We start from the raw sequence: 25755 nt of genomic DNA, 5'->3' as shown, positions 1-25755 counted from the left end.
AAACCCAGTGTGAATCAACCTCCAACTAGATAAAAACACTCAGGTTGGCTTTGTCCGGAAAAGTAATTTAAACTGCCCGTTCGTTGAGGCAGACTTGTAATTTAGGGGAGAAAGAGGCGGTTCCGCGCGCAGGGGAAGCCTTGGCCTGCGGCTGGGCCACGCCGGCGAAACGCCGCTTTCCGGGCTTTGTGCCTTTGCGCACGCGCTATGGCGCCAACTCCGCCTCCTGGAGGCGCCGGGCCCCTTGCAAGGCGGGGCCCAGGGCGGTCGTGTGGGTGTGACGTCGCTGCGCTCGACACTCAGTGTTGCCGGGCGGCGATGGCGGCTCCTCTGGAGTCCTCCGGGGAGGACCAACTGCGGAACTTTGTGCGAGTTTTGGAGAAGCGAGATGGCACGGTGTTACGACTACAGCAGTACGGCTCCGGCGGCGTGGGTTGCGTTGTTTGGGACGCTGCCATCGTCCTTTCTAAATACCTGGAAACGCCCGAGTTTTCCGGCGATGGGGCCCACGCGCTGAGCCGGCGGTCGGTGCTGGAGCTGGGCTCTGGCACCGGGGCCGTGGGGCTCATGGCTGCTACCTTCGGGTAAGAGCTTGGCGGGAGGGGACGCCGCTTTTCAGGAAACCCCGGTTACTGGCTTCCCATCCTTGTGCCTACACCTCAGTCAACGTTATTTTATAGGGCAGATGTCATAGTCACCGACCTAGAGGAATTGCAAGACTTGCTGAAGATGAATATTAATATGAACAAGCATCTTGTCACTGGTTCTGTTCAAGCCAAGGTACTGAAATGGTTTGTATGGCCTTTCAGCTTGTCTTAAGATAACTGTTTGTAGTTTGCTTTAAATTGTGTTACACTAAAAGCATGGTTAATACGAAGGGGACTTTCTGGGTTTTGTTTATAAAACAGGTCAAACAGGAATATTTTTAATTAGTGAAACAACAGTTTAAAATATTGGTTGACATTTTTAAGGGGGGAAGAAATAGAAGACTTTCCTTCTCCTCCAGACTACATCCTGATGGCCGACTGCATATACTATGAAGAGGTGAGTATTTAATAGTGAAGGCTCTTCCTTTAGAAGATTTAAACCGTATTTGGTGGATTCTAAAGCACGCATTTCTTAGCATTTTTACATCTCAGAATGCAGGATATTTGTTCCATAGTTGATGACACAGTAAAGAGAAAATAAAGGTCACCAGGAGCTACATATATACACTCATGATTAACATAGAGGCCCATGAAGCATATTGAGAAAAGTGATATGTGCATTTTGCGAGAGGTGTCTGTAAAATTTTTGAAGGATTTTGCCATTTGGATCTCCTGTAAAAGACTAAGATTTCTTCTTGTTTTTTATCTGATGAACGTGTTAATCGTGACATTAATAATTAAGTTGCATCGTAAAGAATTCATTGTTCTGTGGCAAGATTTATTATATTTATAGAATGATTTTTTTTAGAATATCAGTTTGTGTAGTGTTGTGGGCATCACTCATTTTTTTCAATAATGAGCATTGAACCAACTTATGTTCTAGTTAGGGTTGGACTTGCTTTTGTAGGTAAATTGTTGATTGTTTAAATCCCAAGTTAAATTAGATTAAGTTTAATTTTAAGAGTGCCGTCAATTCCATTTGTTTACCCATGGGGACTCCAAAATGCAGTCACTTGAATCCTTTCTCTGGAAACTGAAATTAATATGATGATTGATTAGTTAAGAGTTTACTAATCATCAGTTACAGAGCTGTAACTACGTTTACTTGTTTGGATTGATTCCAAGATGGATGAATTGTAGGGAAGTTATAATTACTCCCTCCACCTCCCCTACTCCCTTTTATAGTAAACATATAAATTTTTAAAAGTCATAAACAAAAATCATATTCCTTTTTGAACAGTCTTTGGAGCCACTGTTGAAAACCCTAAAAGATCTCAGTGGATCTGAGACTTGTATTATATGTTGTTATGAACAACGAACAATGGGAAAAAATCCAGAAATCGAGAAAAAATATTTTGAGGTGAGTACTCTACTAGATCTATCTTTGTAGTGATTACCCTTCAGAGAGGCTATATGTGACTTTGTGTTCAAGTGTATTGTGGTAATTTTGAGTAGGGAAAACATTCTGCTTGTATGAACCCAAGGAGAGGATCCTTCATAGCACACCATTCTAATAACCGCCAACCTCCCTCCCCACCGCCTTTTTCATCTTTTCTGATTATTTATTTATTTTTCTTTTCTAACTTGTCGATCTGTAAAACAATGTAGAATAATAATGTGACACCCTTGTCTTTCCTGAGAAAGTTTTCAGCGTTTCTTTATTAAACATGTTGCTGGCTTTTAGGAACATGTTAACGATGTATATATTATTTTTGGAGATTACATCATAGAAACATGATATGTGGTATCTTTTTATTTTAGTGTTTTCTACTGTATTTTTATGATAGCTTTGACCAGTGTATCCTACCTATTTTGAGGTTTTTCTTTTTTTTTTTCTTTTGAAAGAATTAAATACCCACAGGAAGTTGCAGAAGTAGTACATAGAATCCCATTTATCTTTCACCCATCTTCCTCCAGTGGTCACCCAAGCCCTTTTTATGGGCAAAAATCCACCACATTACAAGTGACTCCTCATAAGGGTACATCTGATTAGCCCTGCAGTTTTATCCTCTGAAAGGGTTACTTCGGGTAAAGTGACTCTTCATGACTCTGCCTCAGATATATGATGAAATGGTTTTTTATGTTTTTCTTGAATATGAAGAACGTTAATGAACTTTTGAAATAATGTATAATTGAAAATTTTATTTTATTAATCAATTTCAGTTAAAACATGTAAAATGCACATGTATCAAGTGCTTAGCTCAGTTTTTCATGTGCCCCTCCCCAGTCAGGACTCCAAAGGTAACCATCATTCTGATTTCTGTCACCAGACGATAGTTCATATTATTAACTATAAAGTATATCTTTTTTAAATTTATAGCTTCTTCAACTAGACTTTGACTTTGAAAAAATTCCTTTGGAAAAACATGATGAAGAATATCGAAGTGAAGATATTCACATTTTATACATCAGAAAGAAAAAATCGGTAAATACGTATTTGGCTTTTCATCCTCTGAAGCGATTTCATAAGCTGGACACTGTCTCTGAGCTGTGTGATGTAGATGTTAATTTTCATGTGGGGAAACAGCTTTGATGATTCACTGGACTCGGGCACTAACTCTCAGCGTTAAGATTGCCTAACCTACCTGGCCTCAGGTTTTTCCTCTAAAATAAGGCAGGCCTCTTTTGTAAAGGTCTTTTCTAGCTGTAAATTATATAGCTTTATAATTGGGCATTACCTCAGACAAGGAACTTAACTATTTATAAATTTCTGTTATCTGTTAGAGGTTTTAAAATGCCAGTTCTGTCCTTCGTGAACTCTCTCCAACCATTCATATGTTTTTTAATGGTCCAAGTAAACTATAAAAAGGCAGATCTGTCCAATAAAGAAAAATGCATTCAGTTAAGTAGAATTTATATATGTTCCCCTTTTTGGTTGCTTCCTTTACCTGTTATACTAATTACATTTTATGCACGTTGCCTCTCCAATGCCTAGAATTTGAACCTGTAGAAAGGAAGAATTGTATCTCATCCATTTTTGTACTCCAGCACCTTCTATATATGTGACTGGTATAAGGCAAGGGCAAGATCAGTTTTATGAATTGAGAGTGCTAAATTTACTTAGCTCCATTTGTTTCTATTATCTTTCCTTTGACTTTGTGATGAAGTTTTTTGATTATGTGAATTCTAGCCAAAAGCAAATAATGTGTAATTTTTGGAGTCAAGACTAGGTGTTGAGACTATAAGGAAAGAAGAGCAGTAGGATTAGTAATTCAGATCAATTATTATGTAGCATAGCGCTAGAGACAAAAAGATAAATTAAAAATGTTTTATGCCTTAAGGGATCCAGTTTTAGCTGAAGCTGTTGTATAGTTTTAAAAGTAGATTTTTTTTTTTTGAGGCATAAAGATTTTGTGTTTCCTAAATATGAAGGCTTTTTTTTCTGCAGAGAATCATTTGTTTCTTTAACTTGATATAACTTACATACTATAAAGTTTACCCTTTTGGAGTTTACACTTCAGTGATTTTTAGTATATTCACAGAATTGGACAACCATCACCACTTTTTAAACATTTTCATCACCCCAAAAAGAAACCCCATACCTGTTAGCAATTACTTCTTTTTCCTGCCTCCCCCAGCCCCTGACAACCACCAATCTGTATCTCTGTGGATTTGCCTATTCTGAACATTTCATACAGATGGAATCACACATTATGTGGCTTCCTGTGTCCAGCTTCTTTCATTCTGCAGTGTTTTCAAGGTGCATCCATGTTTTATAGTTGAATAATATTCCTTTGTATAGATATACCACATCTTATCCATCCATTCATCAGTTGATGGGCATTTCTGTTGTTTCCACTTTTTGGCTCTAGGGAATAATGCTGCTGTGAATATTCATGTAAGAATTTTTGTGTGGCACATGTTTCAAATCTCTCCAGTGTATGTATACCCAGAGTAGAATTGGTAGGTCATACGGAAACTCTACATTTAACTTTTTGAGGACTTGCCAAACTGTTCCAAAGCTACTATTACCATTTTCCTTTCTCACCAGCAATGTCTGCAGGTCCCAGTTTCTCCACATCCTCACTAGTACTTATTGTTGTCCATCTTTTTTATTGTAGTCATCTTAGTAGGTATGAAGTGGGTCTTATTTCCCTAATGACTAATGATGTTGAGTATCTTTTTTTTACTGACCTTTTGTACATCTTTACAGAAATCCTTTGCCTATTTTAAAATTGAGTTGTCTTTTCACTGTTGGGTTGTAAACATTCTTTATATATCCTGTATACTAGACCCTTACCAGATATATGACTTCCAAATACTTTCTCCCATTCTGTGGGTTGTCCTTTCGTTTTCTTGATAGTATGTCCTTGGAAGCACAGAGGTTTTTAATTTTGATGATGTCCAGTGTATCTGTTTTTTCTTTGGTTGCTTGTACTTTAGGCATCAGCAAAGACCATCTCTAAACATTATGCATGGCTGTTCATTTGAATTGCATTAGCCATTACTAGGAATATTACCTGGTATTAAGTACCCGGTAAATACTTAATTTATGATAAGAGATCAGTGTTTTAAGGTTTCCATTTTTTTCTTATAGAAATTTCCGTCGTGAAATCTAGTCATCTTACCCAAGCCTCTAACAACGTGGGTAAGCTAACATTGTGAATGGAGCATGTGAATACAGCATGAGAAGATTGTGTTCACAGATTTTTCCAGCATGTCCTTAGGGATCCGATATGTAGACAACCACCACGGGCTGCCTGCAGTACGAAAAATGATCGACTGACTGCCTACCTGCCAATGGGCCTGAAATCCAACTTAGTTTACTTTTAGCTCGGCATCAAGTTCTGCTTAAAAGAAACATGTTTCAGTCACTCCTCAAATAAAAATAGGTACTGAGGTTAGCCTACAGTCTGCCAAAAATAGTGAAGTAGCATGGTTGACTTGGTGTATTTTCAGGAAACTAGAGATAAGTTGATCCGGTTTCTAAAGAGAGATATCAATTACTATTTAATAATGTTTAAATTCAAATCAATAAATTTTAGCTTGTCTTCAAGATAAATTTAAAAGAAGGTTTTTATTTTAACGTATTTATGCAGTGGTTTTTACCGTAAGTATCTTCCACTTCATTGCTTTTAAGGTAACTTTAATACTTGTGTTCTTTTACTTTAAAAAAAAAAAATGAAAATACTGTTTTGTGGCCAAGTTCTATGCTTTTCCTTCACCATACTGACTACAGTATAATTTACTATGTGAGTTAGATAGTAGATTATACCGTAGTCAGTTGATAAAGATGAAAGTAAGATACCGGGAGATTGGGAGGGAGGAAAAGGTATCTTTACAAAATTGTTTACTTGAGAATGGAGTGAAAATAAAAAGTCCAGCTTCAGGCTCTTGCATTTATGTGGCTCATGCACTTTTCCTCATGTATAGCTTCCAGGAAAATGCGGCTAAAGTCACTGGTGTTAACTTGTTTACATGAAACAGAGAAAAGTATTTAAATGACTACAAATGTAGTTCTGTATACATTTATCAAATGATTTTGATTCTGTGTGGTCTCTGTTTTATGTTCTCATGAGAATCATCTGTTCACAGACTGATCTATCAGGACTTCAGTCGCATGGTTCCAAAGTGTAATGGTAACCAGATGGAATTCTGGTACTTACAGACATTGGTGCTAGGTGGCACAATTTATGTGTTAAAATAAACATTGTTTTTGAGATCCTGTGACTTTGAGAATGTTTCAGAAATAGCTTTTGAGAAAATGAACATTTAAAGAAGGTGACTGGTTTCCAGAAAGAGCAAAAGCAGCCCTAGAGAAATTAAAGATTAACATCAAGAGAACAGTTATTTCCTTCAGGCTTGCTTCAATCTTTAATGTTTGTTCTGCTGGGTTTTTTTTTTTTTTCAAACTGCTCTTAGCATTTCATTAAGCAGCTTACTAAGCAGTTAGTGTAACCTAAGTATATGATACTTTCTTAGTTACAAATAATACCAGGTATTACTAGTGAAGTCTTAGAACAAATGACCACTTTCTGGCTTGTTTCTTTTTTATTTTTTATTTTTTATTATTTATTTTATTTATTTAATGATAATTTTTTCTTTTACTTCAGTGTTTATTTAGGCTGCACTGGGTCTTGGTTGCAGAATGTGGGCTTATTTAAGGCTTCTTAGTTCTGGCATGTATGCATGCAGGATCCAGCTGGATTGAAACTGGGTATCCTGTACGGGGACCACAGGGTCTTATCCACTGGACCACCAGGAAAGCCCCAATAAAGCTTTTATTTGCATATCATCTGCAAGACATGTAACTCTGTAACCCCCACCAGAGATTAAAGAACAAAAAAACCCAGAAACACCTAAAACTACACCTAATGGGACACAGATTTCTAGAAAATTTTTTTCACTTTAATACACCCACATAAATAGCCAAACAAACGCTTGCAAGTCATCTTGCTGTTAGAGATGAAAACGTAATAATTCTTTTGAAAAGATAATAATTCTTTCATTCTTACCACAGTTGGGCAGCCTTGCCAAAACAAGGCCTCAAAAAATTATTGTAAGACTCAGTTGTTTCCCTCCACGGAAATCTTTAGTAAAAGGCGAAAGATTTATGCGATATGAAGAGAAACGAGAGTATATGGCTTGTTTCTTAACATTATAGAACTTGTAGAAATTAGTTTAACATTTACCAGCAATAGTAGTCCATCCAGATTCCTCAGATACCTTTCACCCTCCTCCCGTTTTCACTGTACTTCTAAAAAGAGTCGCTGTGGGTCTTGCCTGAAGTGCCCTTGACGGTCCTGTAATGAAAGCCCAGCTCCTTTACCTCAGACAGGTGACCATACACCAAAACTTCCTGGAGGGGTTGGGCTGAAGTCAGCCTCTTTGCAGCTTAGCCAGAATCACACCCTTGCTTGTGTGTGCTTCCTCTTCTTTCATGTCCTATTCCCACTCCCTTACTTATCACCTCCTTAGTAAGTCACTTTTGCATACATGCATTGCCATCTGTTTCTGGGGAACTGACCTAATGGTACTGACTACAGAATTAAGTAATTTGTAACAGAAAGTCAAGTGAGTTTTATTTTCTTATTCTGGAATAAGGCCGAAGCAGAGGTTAAAAGTGCCCATCCCCACATTCTAGGATCAGAGAACCACGGTGATGAGGACCAGTAAGCACTGCAGGGCTTACTGAGGGGCGCCAGGTCAGATAACACCTGCTGTCACTAACCACCATCCCACAGACACCTGGGGAGGCCTGGGAGAGGTCTTTTGGAGAAGTGCAGTGTTGGGGAAAGGGATTTAGTCCTTTGAGCTCTCATGAGGGAGGGAACAGAGTGCATCTGTACTCAGAAACCACAGGAGGGAGACCTGAGGGAATAATTCAAGACCCAGGATGCCTCCAAGAAGGGGAGACCAGCACCTTTTCCACCTGGTTGGGTTTGTCTTTACTCAGCAGATGAACACACCTGTTTAATCCCAGAGCATGGGAATGGAATTGGAGAGGCACTGTGGGGACTGTCAGGCCGAGAGGCGTTAGAGATGGATCGTGCGGCCCGAGGACTTCTGCAGCAACCTGGGGAGGTTAACAGGCAGGTGGTGCAGCAGGTGAGTGAGGCGTGATGCCACTGTCCGGGGATCCGCCAGAACATAGGCAACTTTGAAATCTCAGTGGACTGCCAGGGCCAGGAGGAACTGCTCAGGAATGGGCCTCTGGTCCTCCAGGCGAGTGGGGGTTGCCGCTGTGCACAACGAAACCCATAAGCCGCTTACCACAGTGCAGTGATGGCCAATTAGAAAGCCACCCCCCCAGTAAGGCGGTGCTTCTCAAACTAGCTGTACGTGGAAAACTAAAAGCAAGCAAACCATGTCCAGGTCCCGTCCCAGTCCAGTTAAACCAGAGGCATGGTATTTTTGGTGAAGGGCTCCGGATGGTTTTAATGTTTAGCCTAAATTGAGAACTACTGCAATAAAGAAACCTCTTCTAGCATCTACCTCCAAGAAGAGAGCAAAGAAAAGGAAAGAGAAGTATAAAAACCATCTGTGATTATAGTGGGTCTATACTTTAAAGGGAGGGAAAGAGCTTTGAATCTGATGTGGCATTTTCTATGAAATAGGTTTTAAAATAAACAGGGCTGAGTTTTAGAAAGTAAATATCTGAAAATTTAGAGAATCTGGCCGAGAGGGTAAAGGTGATGCTATTCAAGAGTAAGGGGGAATTCAAGAGCTGGGAAAAGAAAATTGTTACAGGTGTAGCCTCCAGTGACTACATATCAGTTATAACTTTGAAGTCTTTTAAGGTTACATAGCTTTAAATCTTAACCTTCTACCGTTCATAACCAAGGGTCCATGGATCATATGTTTGGTGAATTTGGGAGTGAAGTTAGGTTATTTAAAATTATTTTAAGAAGTATTAATAATCCAGAATGACTGTTAGTAGGGCTTTTTACACAGCATACCTAGTTTCCTTGTTAAATGATGTCACATACAGTATTAACTCAGACTACAGACATTGTATTCATTTAAAGAAAAGTATGGGTCATAGAAATATGACTGTTGTTCCTAAGGTTCCCTGTAGATGGCATTGCTTGACTTTGTCTTTAAACAGTTTATAGACAGGAAGTTGTTAAAATAGAACATTTTGAAATGGAATCACACTTGCATTTTAAAGGTGAAGTAAATTAGATTTTAAAGAATAAACGTACCTATCATGAGTTGCTTTCAGAATATTATGTGGTTGTCTTAGTTCGTTTGGGCTGCTATAACAAAATACCATAGACTGGGTGGCTTGTAAACAACAAATTTATTTAACAAATTTATTTCTCACAGTCCTGGGAGGCTGGGCAATGCAAGATCAAGTTGCCAACTTCCTCATAGGCCGCTGTATTATTGTAACCTCACAGGACAGAAGGGAGAAGGGACTCTCTGGGATCTTTTATAGGGCACAAATCCCACTTATGAGAGCTTCACCCTCTTGACCTACTCGCCTCCCAAATGCCCCACCTCCAAATACCATCACACTGAGGGACTAGGTTTCAATATATGAATGGGGGAGTGGGGGGAGTACAGACATTCAGGCCATAACAATAGTGTAAGTGAAAAGGGATTTTTTTCTTATAAAATTGTATTTGATTTATTTTTTTATTGCATTTTGATATGCCTTTTGAAGTTTTGACTGTCATTCATATAGCTGCATACATTGCAATTCATAAACCATTTCTCTGCTATTGGTATCTTCCGTGAGAGACAGACATTGCAAAGTTCTAAAAATTAAATTCACCTTGAAAGTACCTTTTATATAATGCATGATCTTACATCTGAGGTACTTGAAACTTCTAATTAATTTCAGTTAGTTTTTCAAACCAGCATACCTTCTTCACTAGAGTAGTAAGTAGCTTTTACATCAAAAGACTGAAGCTCTGTCTTTGGCTATATCACAGTTCTATAACTGATATTTGACTTTCAGTTTTAATTTTTCCTCAAGGAACATCAGGATTTGAAAGAGTTTTTGATTCACTGGTAATAAACATTTTAAAAGTAGAATATTCAGTTTTCATACCATAGAGACCGTAAGCTATATTTGAATTAGAAAAAGTTTGTGGCAACAGAATTTTACTGAAAATTAATCAGGTAATGGATAAAGAGAAAGTTTTCACTTTAAATGATTTTGGGTAGGAAAACAAATTCTGAAACCATTTTCACCAGTTAGGTTAAAACTGTTAGGTATTTGGGGTCATTTAAGACATTGTCTTAGGTCCTTTTGTGTTGAAGTTCTGGTAAAGATCTAGTGAGTCCATCAACTGTGAGATACATTTTATGTAATTCATTATTAATAACATAGTTTTCAAATAATAGGTTTTAAAATATGTTAGAGCAAATTATCTCTATGATAATGTTTTTCTCACGAGCATTCTGAAAACTATCAGAGCACAAGCCTTGAGACCAGATTATCTGGACTTAAATCCCAGTTCCACCATTTACTTAGCTCTGTGACTCTGTGCCTCAGTTTCCTCCTATGTGAGGTGAGGATCATAATAAATTGCCTCATAGTTTGCCATGGGGATTAAATCAGTTTAGTACATGGAATATCTGGCACACGGTAAGCCTTCAATAAATGTTGTGATTATACTAGAGATGGACTTACTTTACATCAGGGGATGGGAAAATGTAATAATGCGAGTCTGTGTTGCAGTGCGAAATCTGGGTGTCTTTTTTAGAGTATAGAGCCCTTATGAACATCACTGCTTCATCACGGAGGGAACGGCACCTGGGGTGGGAGGAGCCTGAGAACACGTGCACAGTGCTGTTAGTTGAACAAGTAAGCAATTTAGAAAGAAGAAAAAGATACAGTGGAAGGAAAACCTTTGTTCGCTGTTCATTTTTATGGTTTTAAAGCAAGTGCCATGAGCATTCAGAGGCCAACAAAAACAGAGGAGATCCTCATTTCCAAATAACAGAGCCTGGGCTTGCTGGCTGGAGCTCCAAGATTCCACCATCCTGGACCCTTAGCGAATTTTTCCTTCTGTGGTTCTTACCTGTATTAAACTGAGACCAGATAAGTAGTAGATAAGTGGCACCAGGTCATTTTTCTGAAGTCTGGGGCTTGATGTATCTTCATAATTACTTTCAGAGTTTAGATGTGTTCATTCTAAAAGAGCAAGGTGACTATAAAGTACTTGTGTAGCAGTTGCCTCCTGGATAAACCGTCTTTTACCATGTAATCAGTATATATGATGGGTTGCAGGAGCTTAGTTTAACTAATCCCTCAGGCTGACCGTACCAACAGATAAGAATGAGAGTCAGAACCGTGAATTGTGTCTGCTTCTCTGTCAGCCACAGTAAAATAGCACAAGTGCTTAACTGCATTATATTAAACTTTCAAGATCTTTTTGTTTGCAGTTGATGGAAAAGATTGTCATGAACACTAGATAGCTGGTCTTAATTTTTAGAAACATCTATTGCTTACCTGTAATACACTAACTTACTTTGGTGAAGGATAAGTTCACACTTTTTAATATTCACAAGGTTAGAAACAATGATATTTCTTCTTTGCAAAACAAAATTAAGGCTTTTGAAAAAGAGCTGTTCTAGATGCAGACCTTACAGGGTTAAATGTTGAGTACTTACCAGATTTCCTTCATGTCATTAGCTCTAATGAAGTACCGCTGGCAGTCTGTTAAACCCTTGACGGGTCAATGCTTTTAAAAACTCTTGAGTAATTTTTTAAAAGTTAACTTTTATTCCAAGTTGTTAATCTTCTGAAGTCCAGGCATTTAACAGTCTGAGTTCCAGGTTCATGTGTTGGCTCGTTGGTGCTTTGATAAATCATTGCCAGAGTTATGTGTATATAATACACACACTCCCATGTATCTACATTCAGTACCTGACCTTGTTCTTTTAGGAATGTGTCCTGAAAACCTGCTTGTACTGCATGCACAGTAGTTGCATATTGGGGCGCACCAAAATAAATAGCATGTTTTATCCAAAACTTAGATGGAGAAGCTTGATATTTACATTCCAAGTGAGTGTAAAGGATAATCTCATGGCATGTAATGGACATTGAACATAGGCCTGGTTTCTTGAAACGTAAAAACAGGAAAAACAAGTTTCATACTCCCACAAATAATAAATGTTTAACCAGAGAATGCCTTTAGGTTTCAGTGACATTTATGAACATAGGTACAATGTACTTTTAAAATAGCTATCGTCTTTCTAAATCTTGCCACAAGGATTTTTAAAAAATTTTTGTCGTTCAAAACTCCTTTCACTCTCCAGCATATCTCTGACACCCACATTCAGTCTGTTACTCTCTGTCTGAAATAAGTGTCTGGTTGTTAACCTTAGATTCCAAGGAAGAGAACAGTGGAGGCTTAGTGTGGCTGGTAGGAACAAAATTCCAAATTAGCTCTGGAAGACAGCCCCAGATCTGTTCTAAATCCACTCACCTTCCCTTTATGCACCCAAGCATGAACATTCTGTTTTTCTCCCAAGGAGAAAACGGCTCACTTGACTACCACCAAATCTAGCTGTATGTCCTTGAGCAAGTTAGTTTCTCTGAATGTTAGTGTCCCTCTCTGTAAAGTGAGAATGACATCTACTGGATAGCACTGTGGTGATAGTTAAACTAGATAATATATGTGGACAAGGGTAGGGAAGAACACATCTCCCCAGCATAAGCCTCAATTATTTGCTCTGAGAGTTCAGACCGATAATCTCTTGCAAACTAGAGGTGCGATAGAAGTCATCCTAAGTAAACAACACATAGCCTGGGCCAGAAAAAACAAAAGCCTCTATTGTCAGAAAGGCGGGATTCCCAGTATAGCAGCATGCCTGTCATTTACTTTTACTCCCACCTGACTTCTTCACCTTCTCTTTAGACTCTGCCTTCATCACAGGAAGGGAGTAAGAAGTCACAGGGGAGATCTTGCAATTCTCTTGATTCTAACCACAAGCCGATTGTAGGTTCCCACTCTCTGGCCCTCTGACTCTGACCCCTCTCCTAAGCTCTGGCCTCGCCTCTTCAGCTGCCTGCCTAATAGCTTCCTCTGCTCGCCCAACCAGCAGTATTTTTGTCCTGTCTTCCTCCCCTTCCTCTTTTTACTGCTGTCGCCTAAGGCCAGGCCTCATTACCTCTAATTTATGCTCCTGTAATGTCTCCCACTTGCAATACCTCCCTCCCCACACACCTGTGCAAACAGTGGTGCCGGAGCACTTTCCTGACTTGGAGTTCCAAACTGTTCAACGTCCTGCTCAAAAACCTCCCCAGAGGCTGCCAGGTGAAGTAGAAACTCCCATGCTGGGTATTTGATACCCTCTTCAGTGTATCTCCTTTTGCTTCCTTCTTGCTCTCTCACCAGAACTGACTTTTCTGGATGTACACGGTGTGCTTCATTGCTTCTGTTAAGAAGCATGATCTTTTTGTGTAGTGGATATTTGTAGCAATGACTTCTGTCCTCCATCAGACCTTCTCCCAACTGACTGATGAAGACTAAATCTCTTTCTGGGAACCCACTGCACTGACCCCTCTGCCTGCCCCATGACCAAGCCCAGCCAAACAGCCTCATGTCCCCCACCACAGTTTAAGGGTGGGTGTCACATGACCGACGCTAACCCCGGAGCCCTCCTGGGTAAGAGGCACTTCCTCTTTTCCAGGGTAGCTAATGCTAAGGATAAAAGTAAGACTTGAGCTGCCCCAAAATAAAAATCAACACAGACGAAAGCAGAACCTAGGTGCAAAGAGAGAAATCAGAACACTGTCTTGATGATTCAGTTTGAGCCTCTGAAACCAACTTTGCCTGAAGCCAGCTGCACCCCCTCGACTCCCAGTTGTATAACCTAGTTAACTTTGTTCTGCTGGTTTGAGGTTGGGTTTCTCTTCCCTGCCGTGGAGCAGGTCCTAACAGGTAGGTCCTTCAAACTTTTCTGCCTTTCAAACCCTACCCCTATCTTATGATCCTTCTCAACCACTACTTTTCCCAAGAAGTAATCTGCTTTTTAAGTCTTCATTTTGTCCATAATACCAGCTAAATCATCCTAGCAGTTGATTTACAAGCTTCCTAGAATAGTGTTGGTTGCTGATCATACTGTGGAAATCTTAACCTATGAAACTACAGAAGTAAACATCATAAAACTACTCAGAAAGCAAAAGTGAAGAAATAAAAACCCATTGTGAGAGCGGTTTAACTGTGTTACAAAAGAGCAAACCCACTGCCTTTGCACCCGGAAAATGTTCAAGCCTCCCCCGCTGCATCCCCATCATGGGGTTGTTACTTAGCATTGAGAAAATGAATTGTTGAGAAAACGAATTGCTTCAGAGAGAGTGGATTCTGGGGTAGGACTAACCCCTGTGGTTAGGGGGGCTGCCTGAAAAGTGGAGGGATAATTACAGCATGTATTAAGTGAGGTCTGAGATCTGGAAAGCAAGACTAGGAGCAGCAGGTGTCATCTAAGAAAGGTTAAAAAACTTCCTTGCTGCTTCTCATGGGTTACAGGAAAAGCCTACATTTAGTGTGAAGTTTTCATTTTTTACCTCTTTTATTTTAACTCCCTTTAGTTACGCAGCTTTCAGGAGAGTCTCATACCTGGGTCGAGCCTATATGTGGTGGCAGAAAGTGAAGAGGCCAGTGTAAGAAACATACTTGCCCCACCTTCACCCTGCAGGGGTCCCCAAAGGAAGGGAGCAGCATCCTCTGCATGGAGATGGATCTGGAAGGCCCGGCAGAGCTCACCAGCTGGACAGGGCAGAGCTGGAAGGGCCAGGGAGGGTCCCAGGGCTGCATGGGCCACAGAGAGTGATGCAAAATAAAACCTCCCCTTCCCAGTATATGCTAGAGCAGGGCTCTGGAATGGAGGCAGAGCTGACCCTTGGGGTGCACATGTTACATGCAATAAACATTTTACTGAACTTTAGTAAAATGAACAGTCATGAACAGTCATGAACAGTCAAGGTATTTGGAAAGATTGAAGTGAACCTAATTTTTTTTTTTTTATTATCACCAGATTTGAAACTGTCAATACAGTTTATACTCACATCGTGTTATTCCAAATAAATTGGTAGGGTAGTTTTTAAAATTAATTGTGACTTCTTGTATGGGATACCTGAGGTCCTTATGTTGTGACTATACAGCATCCTAAAACCAAGTCGAGAAAAAAGAAATCTAAAGACCATGAATTTAAGTTTCCAGAATGATCCCTGACTCTCATAAGGGCTAGTTTATGAAAGACGTAAGACAACCATTCATTTATTATTCCCACAATAGAGACTTGGGTTAATTTTAAAGGCAGCTTTGATGATTGACACATGATTGGCTGCAGTTGTAGCAAAATTAAATTACCAACCAATAGGAAACCAGATTAAATGTTGGCGTTGCATATGGGTGGGCTTGGGACTGTCAAATTTGATGTAAGTTCTACCTTATGTGATCATGCTTAATGTGATCAGGGCTAACATAAGACCCAAGCTAATAGCTAATATTGCCACTTAGCAATTCAGAGCTTTGCTTTAGATAAAGATCTGTGCCCAAGCCTGTGAAATGTGAGCAGAGAGTATGATGGTGTGTGTGTGTGTTGAAGGGTGGAGGCTGTAAGTAGGTTTGTAATTAATTGATAAAAGCCTGAAAGAGGAATACAAATACCGTATGCTAACACATATATATGGAATCTAAAAAAAAAAATGCTCCCGAAGAACCTAGGGGCAGGACAGGAATAAAGACGCAGACGTAGAGAATGGACTTGAGGACACGGGGGGGCGGAAGGGTAAGCTGGGACGAAGTGAGAGAGTGGCATGGACATATATACATTACCAAATGTAAAATAGATAGTGGGAAGCAGCTGCATAGCACAGGGAGATCAGCTCTGTGCTTTGTGACCACCTAGAGGGGTGGGATAGGGAGGGTGGGAGGGAGACGCAAGAGGGAGGGGATATAGGGACATATGTATACGTATAGCTGATTCACTTTGTTATACAGCAGAAACTAACACACCATCGTAAAACAATTACACTCCAATAAAGATGTTAAAAAAAAAGAAGAAAAAAAAAGCCTGGAGGAATTCTACGGCTTTATTTTTCTTACCAGTGTCTCTGGAGCACAGGTGTAACTTGCCAGGTAGCCTTGAAAAATGTGACCGTTATTCTTCAGCAAAAAGAATGGCATTGTTTGTGCTGTCCTGCCACGAGGACCCTAGCAAGGAGAGTGGGCTTCTGTAAAGAGCCCAGGGCTCTGGCCTGCTCAGCCTCCCCTGGTAGGGATGGGGACAAAGTGGCTCCAGCTGGCAGATCTCCCCAGAAACACTCTCCGAGCACAGGAGAGTTCCCACGACTCTCTGGACTCAGCTGTGAGTTCCCAGGGCGTTTTGCTACCACCTTTCCAAACAATCAATGCCAAGTGTTGACTGGTGGCCAAGTATTAGGACAGTGGCCATGCAGACCCCCTCAGGTCACCCTGTCCCTCTCCTGGTTAAAGATGTGCCTCGGCAGTGTTTGGTGGAGATGTCCTGGGCTCAATAGAAGTCTGAGGGTGAAGGCTGAACTCCTACCTCTGCTGTTGACTAGCTCTGAGTCGTCGGGCAGTTCCCTCGGTCTGAGTTTGTTTCTTCATCTGTCAGATGGGGATGGGGATGGGGATGGTGGTGGTGACATTTGTTTTGCCCACTCACAGAGTCCTTAGGATGCTCAAACAGGAAAATGGGTGTGAGAGCCCAATGTCGACCTGAAAGCTGGATGGAGGTACGAGTTACTGTGTTTGGTGCTTACGTCTGACAAAAGGCTTGAGCTTGATCCTTTTTCCCCCTTCTCAGCCAAGTGTGTGCCATTCTAAAATAAACAGAGGGGATCTACTTCATCTCTAATGAGCAGGGGTCTTAGCCAAAGGTCCACAAAAGGGAGGAGAGACAGACCAATTCCCCTTGGTCTCTCAGTCTTTCTTCTTTTCACACCCTGGTTGATCTTGGGCCAGATCTTATCCATTGTCCACCTCACTCTCTCGTCGCAGCAGACATACAGAGACAAAGTCACCATCTCTCCTCATTTGTGTTCAATGGGCCAGGCTTGTGGCAGGTGCTGGGGATACCCGTGGGTTGTGAGTTGCTTGCTGTCGTGGAAAGGAGGAGGTTCCTAAAAGCAGTGAGTACTCTAGGACGGGGCCCAGAGCATGCCGAGCATTTTACAGATACTTCTTGTGGTTATTGTTACTCTCACTGGGGGAGCATAGATGACTGGCCTGGTTTTGCAAATGTGTTTCCCTCGGCTCCTCCAGCCTATCAAATGAAAGGACTCCTCAACTCAACACTGCCTTATTTCATTGTTCTTGAAAGAATCTAGGGTAGCAGGTCCGCCCAGGCAGGCTGTAGACACTACTTGGCTTGTGGGGCTCCGGGGCCTGACTTAAAGCTGCCCAGCCTTGGGAAGCCTGCCATTTGGGTCCTCAGAGCCCCAAAGCCTGATGCCGCCCTGTGCCTGCATCCCATGCATTCTCTACTGCCTTCCTCCCGCCAGGGACACTGTCCTTCTCCACAAGAGTGTCCCCAGTCCTTACAATGTGCCTTCATTCTCTGTGACCCCCAGCTGTAGCAGGGTGGCTGGGGGTCCCTTTGGTCCTTGCTGCTCACTGTGACTTCATTGGTTCGCACTCACAGAAGCCCTCCGTGAACACACAAGGGTGCTCTTCTCCCGATGCCTCCATTTTAAAGATTCTCTTCTGTTTGTTTCCAGTGTGGCTCTGGTGACATTTTTTTCATGTTTCTACCTTGTCTCACTAACTCCTTGGCCCCCTCCTTGAAGACAAGAACAGTCTTCTTTACACCCTTCATGGTCCTTGCACATTTCACTCGAAGAATATTCCATTAACCCAACTATCTTTTCTTGAGCGCCTATGATGCTTGTGGTAGGTCCTGGAGGGAATACAAAAATGAGATATGAATAAAAGTGACAGAGTGGAGAAAGTGAAAGCAGCAGCTTACTTCATAGAGTTTGGGGGGAATGAGGGGAGAGTCAGGGTTGAAAGAAGGCTTGTACAAAAGGATGAGAGAGGAGAGATTGTGGCTGAAGATAAAGGGGGGCTGGAGGGGGCGGGGGGCAAGTGGAGGAGCCCACAGGGGAGGAGTGAGATGCAGAGCACAGGCAGGTAAACTGATTCTGGAAAGAAGAGGGTCAACTCTTCAAAAAGACTAATGGAAGGAAGGAAGAGAAGGGAAGGAGGGAGGAGGGAAGATGTAGCTAAATTTGGACATGGATGTGGGGGGAAAGAGGTTCACCACTAATGTCCTGGGTTTTTACTGTTAACTGAATGAAAGAGGGGACTTGGGCCTCCGCATTAAGGAGCTTAAGCTGCTAAAGGATCCATTACTGGGGTGACTTGGAAGTGGCATCTGTGACACAGAACTGCCCCTGTGGCCTGATTGGGGGAGATCTGGGGAAAGGGGAGAAAGAAATGCAAAGTTGAGAAACAGGAGTTAACTCTAGGGTCACCCGTCTCTCGCTCCCCCAGCCCATCCCACGTACCAGGATCTGGAGGCTCCCAGGGGAGCACTCTGCTGAACTGACCTTCCCCAGGTTTGGAGGTCCCCCCACTCCTTCCTCCCGCAGAACACCACTTCCTGGCCTCCTGTCAGCCACCTGCTGCCCTTGTTTCAGGAGGTGATCATGGCTTTGGGTGCTTTTCTCTTTCAGGTAACAGTGTGATACTCTCGGGGGTGGGGAGGTCCCAGTAGATTGTGGTTCATACAGGCTTTATATCAGCTCTGGATCAATATGCCCAATTGTTAATTCTCTGAGAGACTACTGAATAAAGTATCATTTCACCATATGGCCAACTTGTCAAATGTACCAAAATAAACCAGTGTACTGAAAGCTTGTTTCAAAGAGTCTCTCTGTATGAATATATTCATGCATATATTTTCTCAAATATAGTCAGTGAATATAAATATATTCTTTATGCATAGTCAGTGATTCTGAAGATGTCCAATAAATAGAATTGTTTTTAATCTGAATATAGTTAATAAATATATATTTGTTTGGGCTGAATTGTGTACCTCCAAAATTCGTATGTTGAGGTCCCTAACACCTAGTACCTCAGAATGTGACTGTATTTGGAGATAGAGCCTTTAAAGAGATAATTAAGTTGAAATGAGACCATTAGGGTGGACCCTAACCACATTGACTGGTGTCTTTATAAGAAGAGATTAGGACACAGACGATAAAGAGGGAAGATGATGTGAAGACACAAGGAGAAGGCAGCTGTCTGCAAGCCAAGGAGAGAGGCCTCAGAAGAAACCAACCCTGCTGGCACCTTGACCTTGGACTTCTAGCTCCATTACTGTGAGAAAATAAATTTCTATTGTTTTAGCCACCCGTCTCTGCTACTTTGTTATGGCAAGCCCTAGCAAACTAACATAATAATCTTATATTTTAAATATGAGATGCATTTCATTAGTATTTTAAGGAATGTTGGATTTGCCAAAAAGGTTTGAGTTATAGAGTGAATTAGATTTCTCATAAATATATTCAAGAAGAAGATATTCATGTAACATATTAAAAGTCTTAACATAAAAAGCAAAGAATTTGTTCAAATTCACTGACTCTTTTCAGGAAGAACATTTTTTTTTTTTATATACCAGCCATCCCCCTCTCCCAGCCAATATGAGTGATGGTTGCTTCTTCTTTTTTTTTTTTTTTTTAATTTTATAGCTACTTTTATTTTTATTTATTTATTTATTTTTGGCTGTGCTGGGTCTTCGGTTCGTGCGAGGGCTTTCTCTAGTTGCGGCAAGTGGGGGCCACTCTTCATCGCGGTGCGGGGACCGCTCTTCATCGCGGTGCACGGGCCTCTCACTATCGCGGCCCCTCCCGTTGCAGGGCACAGGCTCCAGACGCGCAGGCTCAGTAGTTGTGGCTCACGGGCCCAGCTGCTCCGCGGCATGTGGGATCTTCCCAGACCAGGGCTCGAACCCGTGTCCCCTGCATTAGCAGGCAGATTCTCAACCACTGCGCCACCAGGGAAGCAGAGGAAGAACATTTTTAAAACAAGATTTTGATAAATGTGGCAGATTGGTCATTGATTTCCGGCAAATCTGGCTGCTTCCCTGCCTGGATGATCCAACTGTCCTCTGTGCACAGGGGCTGGCAGTGCGGGACCTGGGGGTCTAGAGTGGAAATTCTTGTTGCACTGTGAGCGCACGCCAGACACTGTGCTGGATGCCTCCCCAAATGTGATTCCCTGAATTCTCACACCAGGATGAGGAGATGGACAGGTATCCCATGGTACATACAAGGATGTCAGAACTTAAAGCAGTTAAATAACTCCCCCTGGTCACAGAGCTAATCATTAGGGAGAACATTCCCTAAATTCTGATAGATCTAGGTACAAGTCCCAGCTCTGCTGCGTCCCACCTGTGTGACCTAAGGCAAGTAGCTTAACTTCTCCATGCCTCAGTTTCTTCATTTGTAAAATGGGATCAATACTGCTATCCACCACATGGGTTGTTGGATGGAGTAAATGAAATAGTATATGTGCTTGACACAGAGCCTGGCACATATGATGTTCTCAATTGTTAGCTACTACTATGAGTTTAGGAAATATGATAAATATCACACCAGACATTATATAGTATTATATAGTTTACAGAGTGCTTTCAGTTTTTCAGATGAGGAAATCAAGGCTGAGAGAAGTTGAGGGACTCAGTTGGGAGCCCCCCCCAAATCTTTTGTTCTCTTTAGGCCTTCAACTGATTGGTGAAGCCCACCCATATTAGGGAGGGGAATCTTTTTTTCTGAAAGTACACCAATTTAAATGTTAATCTCATCCAAAAACACCCTCAGAGAAACATCCAGAATAATGTTTGAACAAATATCTGGGCACCGTGGCCCAGCCAAGTTTACACATAAAATTAACCCTCACAATGTCTTTGCTCAGAAAAAGCAAGGATTTTTCTGAGAGAGCTTATGCATGGCGCTTACCCTATGTAAGTACTCCCCAAATGCCTTGAATAAGGTTGAGTCTTTGAGCCTGGCTCTCCCATCCTTTCTCCTTCAGAAGAAAAATGCTGTAGTGAAACAATTTACTTAGTTTCATTTTCAGACTTCGCTTGTTGTATCAGGCTAGTAGGGTTGTAGGTGAACATTTTTTTTCTTTTGTCATTTCTTTTGATATGGCTGTAAATGTTTTAATTATATATTAACTATAAGCTTGCATTGCAACTTAATGAACCAGGGGGAAATGTGTTTATAATCCTTATTTAATTATGGTACTTGATTAAGGTTTGCTTAAGCATTGCTCATTTAAAAAAAAAATTATTGCAGTAGAACTGATGACTTCAAAAATAGATTTTTAAAATAGTCTATATGTACAGATGGTATAAAATGAAAAGCTAAATACTTCATAAACTGAAGTATCACCATCTTGAATATCAAGGAAAGGACATACCTTGGAGACTGGTCTGAAGTGCAGGGCAAAAATCAGGCTCTTGGGACTTCCCTGGTTGTGCAGTGGTTAAGAATCCACCTGCCATTGCAGGGACACAGGTTCAATCTCACATGCCATGGAGCAACTAAGCCCATATGCCACAACTACTGAGCCCGCGCGCTAACAACTACTGAAGCCCGCACACCGTAGGGCCCATGCACCACAGCTACTGAGCCCACACACTGAAACTACCCAAAGCCCGCGTGCCTGGAGTCCATGCTCCGCAGCAAGAGAAGCCCACCGCAACGAGAAGCCCGCACGCCGTAACGAAGAGTAGACCCCGCTCACCTCAACTAGAGAAAGCCCCGGCGCACAGCAATAAAGACCCAACGTGGCCCAAAAAAAAAAAAAAAAAATCAGGCCTCTTAAGCGTTAAATCTATAAACAGAAAACCGTAAGGCAACAGCTTTGTGGCAGTGCTAAAATTATTATAATTATTAGGTAAGCTTGCTAAGGTCAGTAAGTAGAAATTCTCAATCTATTAATGCAAATTATAATACTGTAGGAATACTCAGTGGCCAGATACCTGAAGCATGTCGAAGGAAGGACTCTATAAAAACTAAACACCTTATGTTTATATGGCACTCTTAAGATTTTCAAACATCTTTCATTTACATTAATCTGATTTGATCCTTGCAAACGACCCCATGCTGCAGGAAGGCCAGATATCATTCTTCCCTTGAGACTCACAGAGATTCTAGGTTATATGGCTGCAAAGTGGCAGGAAAGAGACCCAGACCAGATTGGCTTTCTTCTGCATCATAATCAGTCCAGCTTCTTTGTTGGGTGCCTGGGACGCACAGCCAGGGTACAGGGGTGGGTGGGAGGAGAACAGTGGACAAAACACAAATCATGGCCATTCTTTCTAACTGGCCCACCTCAAAGAAAACTAGAGTCAGTTTCAAATGGCATTGCCTATTTTGATTTGAGACTTGGCATCATATAATGTGCAGGCCTGCCCAGAACTGGTAAAGGCAGAAGAAAAAAAGAGAAGGAATGAACGCTTTCAACACAATTTACAGGCTACTGCCTTTCTCACCAGCAAAAAAAGTTTCCCAAGTCTGGAGGAATGGAAGTGGAGGAGGGTGAGGGAAGGAGCGCCACTTGGTGACAGGTTTTCTCCCAAGAGAAGGGATCACACCCTTGGAGCTGTGAAAAATGAATCATGTCTTTTCTATCAAGACTTCACACAGATTTCTGGGAAACTTGTCATTGAGGATACAATAGAGACAACTGTCCTTTTTGGTAGTGTAGCATTTCTGGAGGGAACTGTGTAATCATTTTGGGGATTAAACAGCAAATTAAAATGAAGATTAAAGGTGTGTCCTGGGGCTTTTGTGGGCTGTGTGTTCACCTTTTCTGGAGGTCAGTACATCCACCTAATTGAAAGAGAAAATGTCACATTTAGTTGCACGAGTGTAAAGGGGTGACGTTTTTCGTCCCACCTTTCATGCTAGGATCAAGGTCTTCTCTTCAAAAGAGCAGTAAAGAGCATCTATGCAGCACCTTTCGGTTTACAAGGCACTTCCATGGGCATCGTTATACTCAAGCTTCAATAAAGCAGATTTATGGGGCCTGTCTTCTAGGTGAGATAGCTTAAGGTCACAGCTGAGGGCACACATTGGTGGCCTTCTAGCTCAAAGCCTACACTCTCCACTTCATCACAAGGTGGATCCACTCAGTCTGTAGACAGGGGCAGAGTGATTGATGTGCTTTCTTGTTGGCGCCACGTTGAGAAGATGAACAACCACCTCAATTTGCCTGAGACTGAAGCGTTTTCCAGGACATGGGACAGCCCTGGGCAAATTGAGACAACTGGTCACCTTACGTATTATGTCTCCAGAAGTCCTCATAGGAGATTCTTCAAGAATCACATTGAGTGCTAAGATGTTTTAGGAGGACACAGCTATATATGCATGGGATTGGCATATGATTTCCTCCTACTCAATATTTGCAAGCATTTAAAAATTTAACATTTTGCTGTTCTCCTAAGGTCGTCATTTTGACCACTTTTTCTTCCTCATTTTTTCTTACTTCCTCGTTGTCTCAAATCCCAAGGGGTGTATGGGGAGGAGGGATGGAAACAGGAAAAAAGTAAGTAAAGAAAGACATTGGCTCCCATTTTTAAAATGTGGTTTTGGTTACAGTTTGTTGAGGACTAATTTGTAATAGTAATTCTCAAACTTGCATATGTTGGTAGACAGCCTCTAAGACGGTCCCCAGTGATTCCTGCCTCTTGGTGTGGATGATCTTGTGTAATTCTCTCCCCTTGAGTTTCCTCTGGATTTGGATTTGTCTTGAGGAGTCTCTCTGTGTGTGTGTGTCTCTCTCTCTCTCTCTCTCTGAGCCCTAGCTCTGGGAAAAGCCAGCAGCCCATGTGGTGAAGAACTGATGTTTCCAGCTAATAGCCAGAAAGGACCTGAGCTCGGCAGCAGATTGTCCAGCACCCGTGCAGTCTAGACGTGTTTGCTGCCTGAACCAACACCTTGATTTCAGCATCATGAGAGACGCTTAGCCAGAATCACAAAGCTAAATCAATCCCAAATTCCTGACCCATGTGAACTGTGAGATAATCAGTGTTGGTTGTTTTCAGCCTCTGTGTTTCAGGGAGATTTGTGTGGAAGCGATAAACAACTAGTACAAATGTGCATCAGAATCACCTAGATAACAACTTGATAAAATGTATATTTCTGGGTCCTATCCCTGGAAGTTTTATTCAGTAGATGTGGCCTGAAGTTTCTGCTTTTTCATCAGGAATCCCAGGAGAATCAGAACTGAACGAATATCTGCTTGAGAGCACATAGCAAGAAAAAACACTCCCTGTGAAGACTGGAAAGGGGTATGGTTGCCAGATAAAAATACAGGGCACCCAGTTCTATTTGAATTTCAGATAAATAACAAAAAAATGTTTTAGTATAAGTATGCCCCTTGCAGTACTAGGGACATATTTATGCAAAAACATATTTGTTATCTGAAATTCAAATTTAGCTGGGTGTTCTGTATTTCTCTTTGCTAAAAAACCATCCAAAAGGAAAGCCCCACCCAAGGAATGGCCCAACTGGAAATAAAGTAGTGCCTTCCTTTCGCAGATGGCAGGATTTTAGTCCCTGAGGGGCTGGTGAGGGGACTGCAGGTGCCTGGCTGGGCCCTGCCCCTCTCCAACCCCCAGGGCAGGCCACAGACTTCGGGGCCTTAACTCTTTTCTTTGGAGGATTTGGCGGGGGGGGGGGGGGGGGAACGGGGGCAGGGTGGGGAGCTGCTCAGGAAGTCCTCCCACACGGCCCCGCCCACCTCTGACAGGTTGTGTCCGGCCCCTTGCTGCCCCAGCTGTTGGGTAAGGAGGCCCAGTGCCCCCAGCTCCCTGGAGAGGCTGGACCCGCTGTTGCGGATGCTCCTGTCTGGTGGGTACCACACTCGGCGCTGGGCACTTGCTCCTTTGGGTGCTGATGGCATCAAGCTTTTCCAGAGCAGTGAATGAATGCAGTCTTCCCCCACATCCCTCCAAGAACTCAGACGAATGCAGCTGCTCGTAATAATATGTGCGTTTCTCATTCTGAGTATGTCTGAGTCTCTGATGAGTTCTATTTATTGTAGCTCTCAGCCCTGTAAAGAGGAGGATGGTTCCAAAGACATTTCTTAACGACTGAGGTTTTAAGAACTCTGGTTTCACTTCTGTGTATGCTTCCTTGTCACAGGGAACCGTCTTAATTTTGATGTGTTTATTTTCCACTATGAAATATTTTCAAAGAGATCAAGAACGAATGAGAATATGTGTGTGAGGGAGAGAGAGGGAGCTTGGCTGGGTAGATCGAAATGCTTAAGGCAGGGATGGAAGATAAAGGCTCAGAAAATGTACAGCTGCAGTAGAATCAGAGACTTAAATATGTGCTTTGAAACCAGACACCGAAAGTGAGGTCACGTCACTCTGAGCTCTGGTTCAGCCTTGCCCAGCGGCCTGACACAAGCTGAAAACCCACAGGAGGGGAACTCAACGGAATCTCTCTCCTGAGTGAAACTGGAGGGGGCTGAGTTTTTGAGACGAAGGGAGGCGGTTTGGAATCAAATGTACAGCATAGCATCTCTGTCTGCCGTAGAGGCTCTCAAGGGCCCTAAGAGAGCTCCTTTTGTGCTGCTTCGTAAAACCAGCACGGCCAACACAAAACAGATTCGAAAAGTAGAAATCCAAGGATGATGGTGCCGATTCACACTTT

The 25755-nt window shown here is 41.9% G+C and overlaps 1 protein-coding gene and 1 non-coding gene across 5 annotated transcripts; one reads left to right on the top strand and one right to left on the bottom strand.

Moving 5' to 3' along the window:
- The first annotated feature begins 27 nt into the window (after window positions 1-27).
- VCPKMT (valosin containing protein lysine methyltransferase) lies at window positions 28-24077 on the top strand. 4 transcript variants are annotated; one of them, XM_036841505.1, is made up of 7 exons: window positions 29-584; window positions 681-791; window positions 972-1044; window positions 1888-2007; window positions 2968-3072; window positions 5185-5235; window positions 23898-24077. In XM_036841505.1, exons 1-6 carry the CDS (start codon window positions 208-210, stop codon window positions 5197-5199), a joined length of 801 nt encoding a protein of 266 aa, XP_036697400.1. In that variant the 5' UTR covers window positions 29-207; the 3' UTR covers window positions 5200-5235; window positions 23898-24077. The 4 variants fall into 4 exon arrangements, with proteins under 4 accessions (XP_036697401.1, XP_036697400.1, XP_036697398.1 ...); XM_036841503.1 differs by lacking the exon at window positions 23898-24077 and adding an exon at window positions 8044-8277; XM_036841502.1 differs by lacking the exon at window positions 23898-24077 and having other exon boundaries at window positions 5185-5756.
- On the bottom strand, window positions 7114-7227 carry LOC118891580. The gene has a single exon (XR_005019135.1). It is a non-coding gene; the product is annotated as a U5 spliceosomal RNA (small nuclear RNA).
- Window positions 24078-25755: the final 1678 nt, after the last annotated feature.

This window comes from Balaenoptera musculus, chromosome 2, assembly GCF_009873245.2.
Source record: "Balaenoptera musculus isolate JJ_BM4_2016_0621 chromosome 2, mBalMus1.pri.v3, whole genome shotgun sequence".
Lineage (NCBI taxonomy): Eukaryota > Metazoa > Chordata > Mammalia > Artiodactyla > Balaenopteridae > Balaenoptera > Balaenoptera musculus.
This window is presented reverse-complemented; position numbering and strand designations above follow the sequence as displayed.

What these genes read in the sequence shown, in the direction of transcription:
- VCPKMT (XM_036841505.1), top strand. Translation starts at nt 208, where the DNA reads ATGGCGCCAACTCCGCCTCCTGGAGGCGCCGGGCCCCTTGCAAGGCGG. An exon ending in CAAGCCAAGGTACTGAAATG is followed by an intron (nt 792 to 971) that starts GTTTGTATGGCC and finishes GACATTTTTAAG; the next exon opens with GGGGGAAGAAATAGAAGACT. An exon ending in TCGAGAAAAAATATTTTGAG is followed by an intron (nt 2,008 to 2,967) that starts GTGAGTACTCTA and finishes TTAAATTTATAG; the next exon opens with CTTCTTCAACTAGACTTTGA.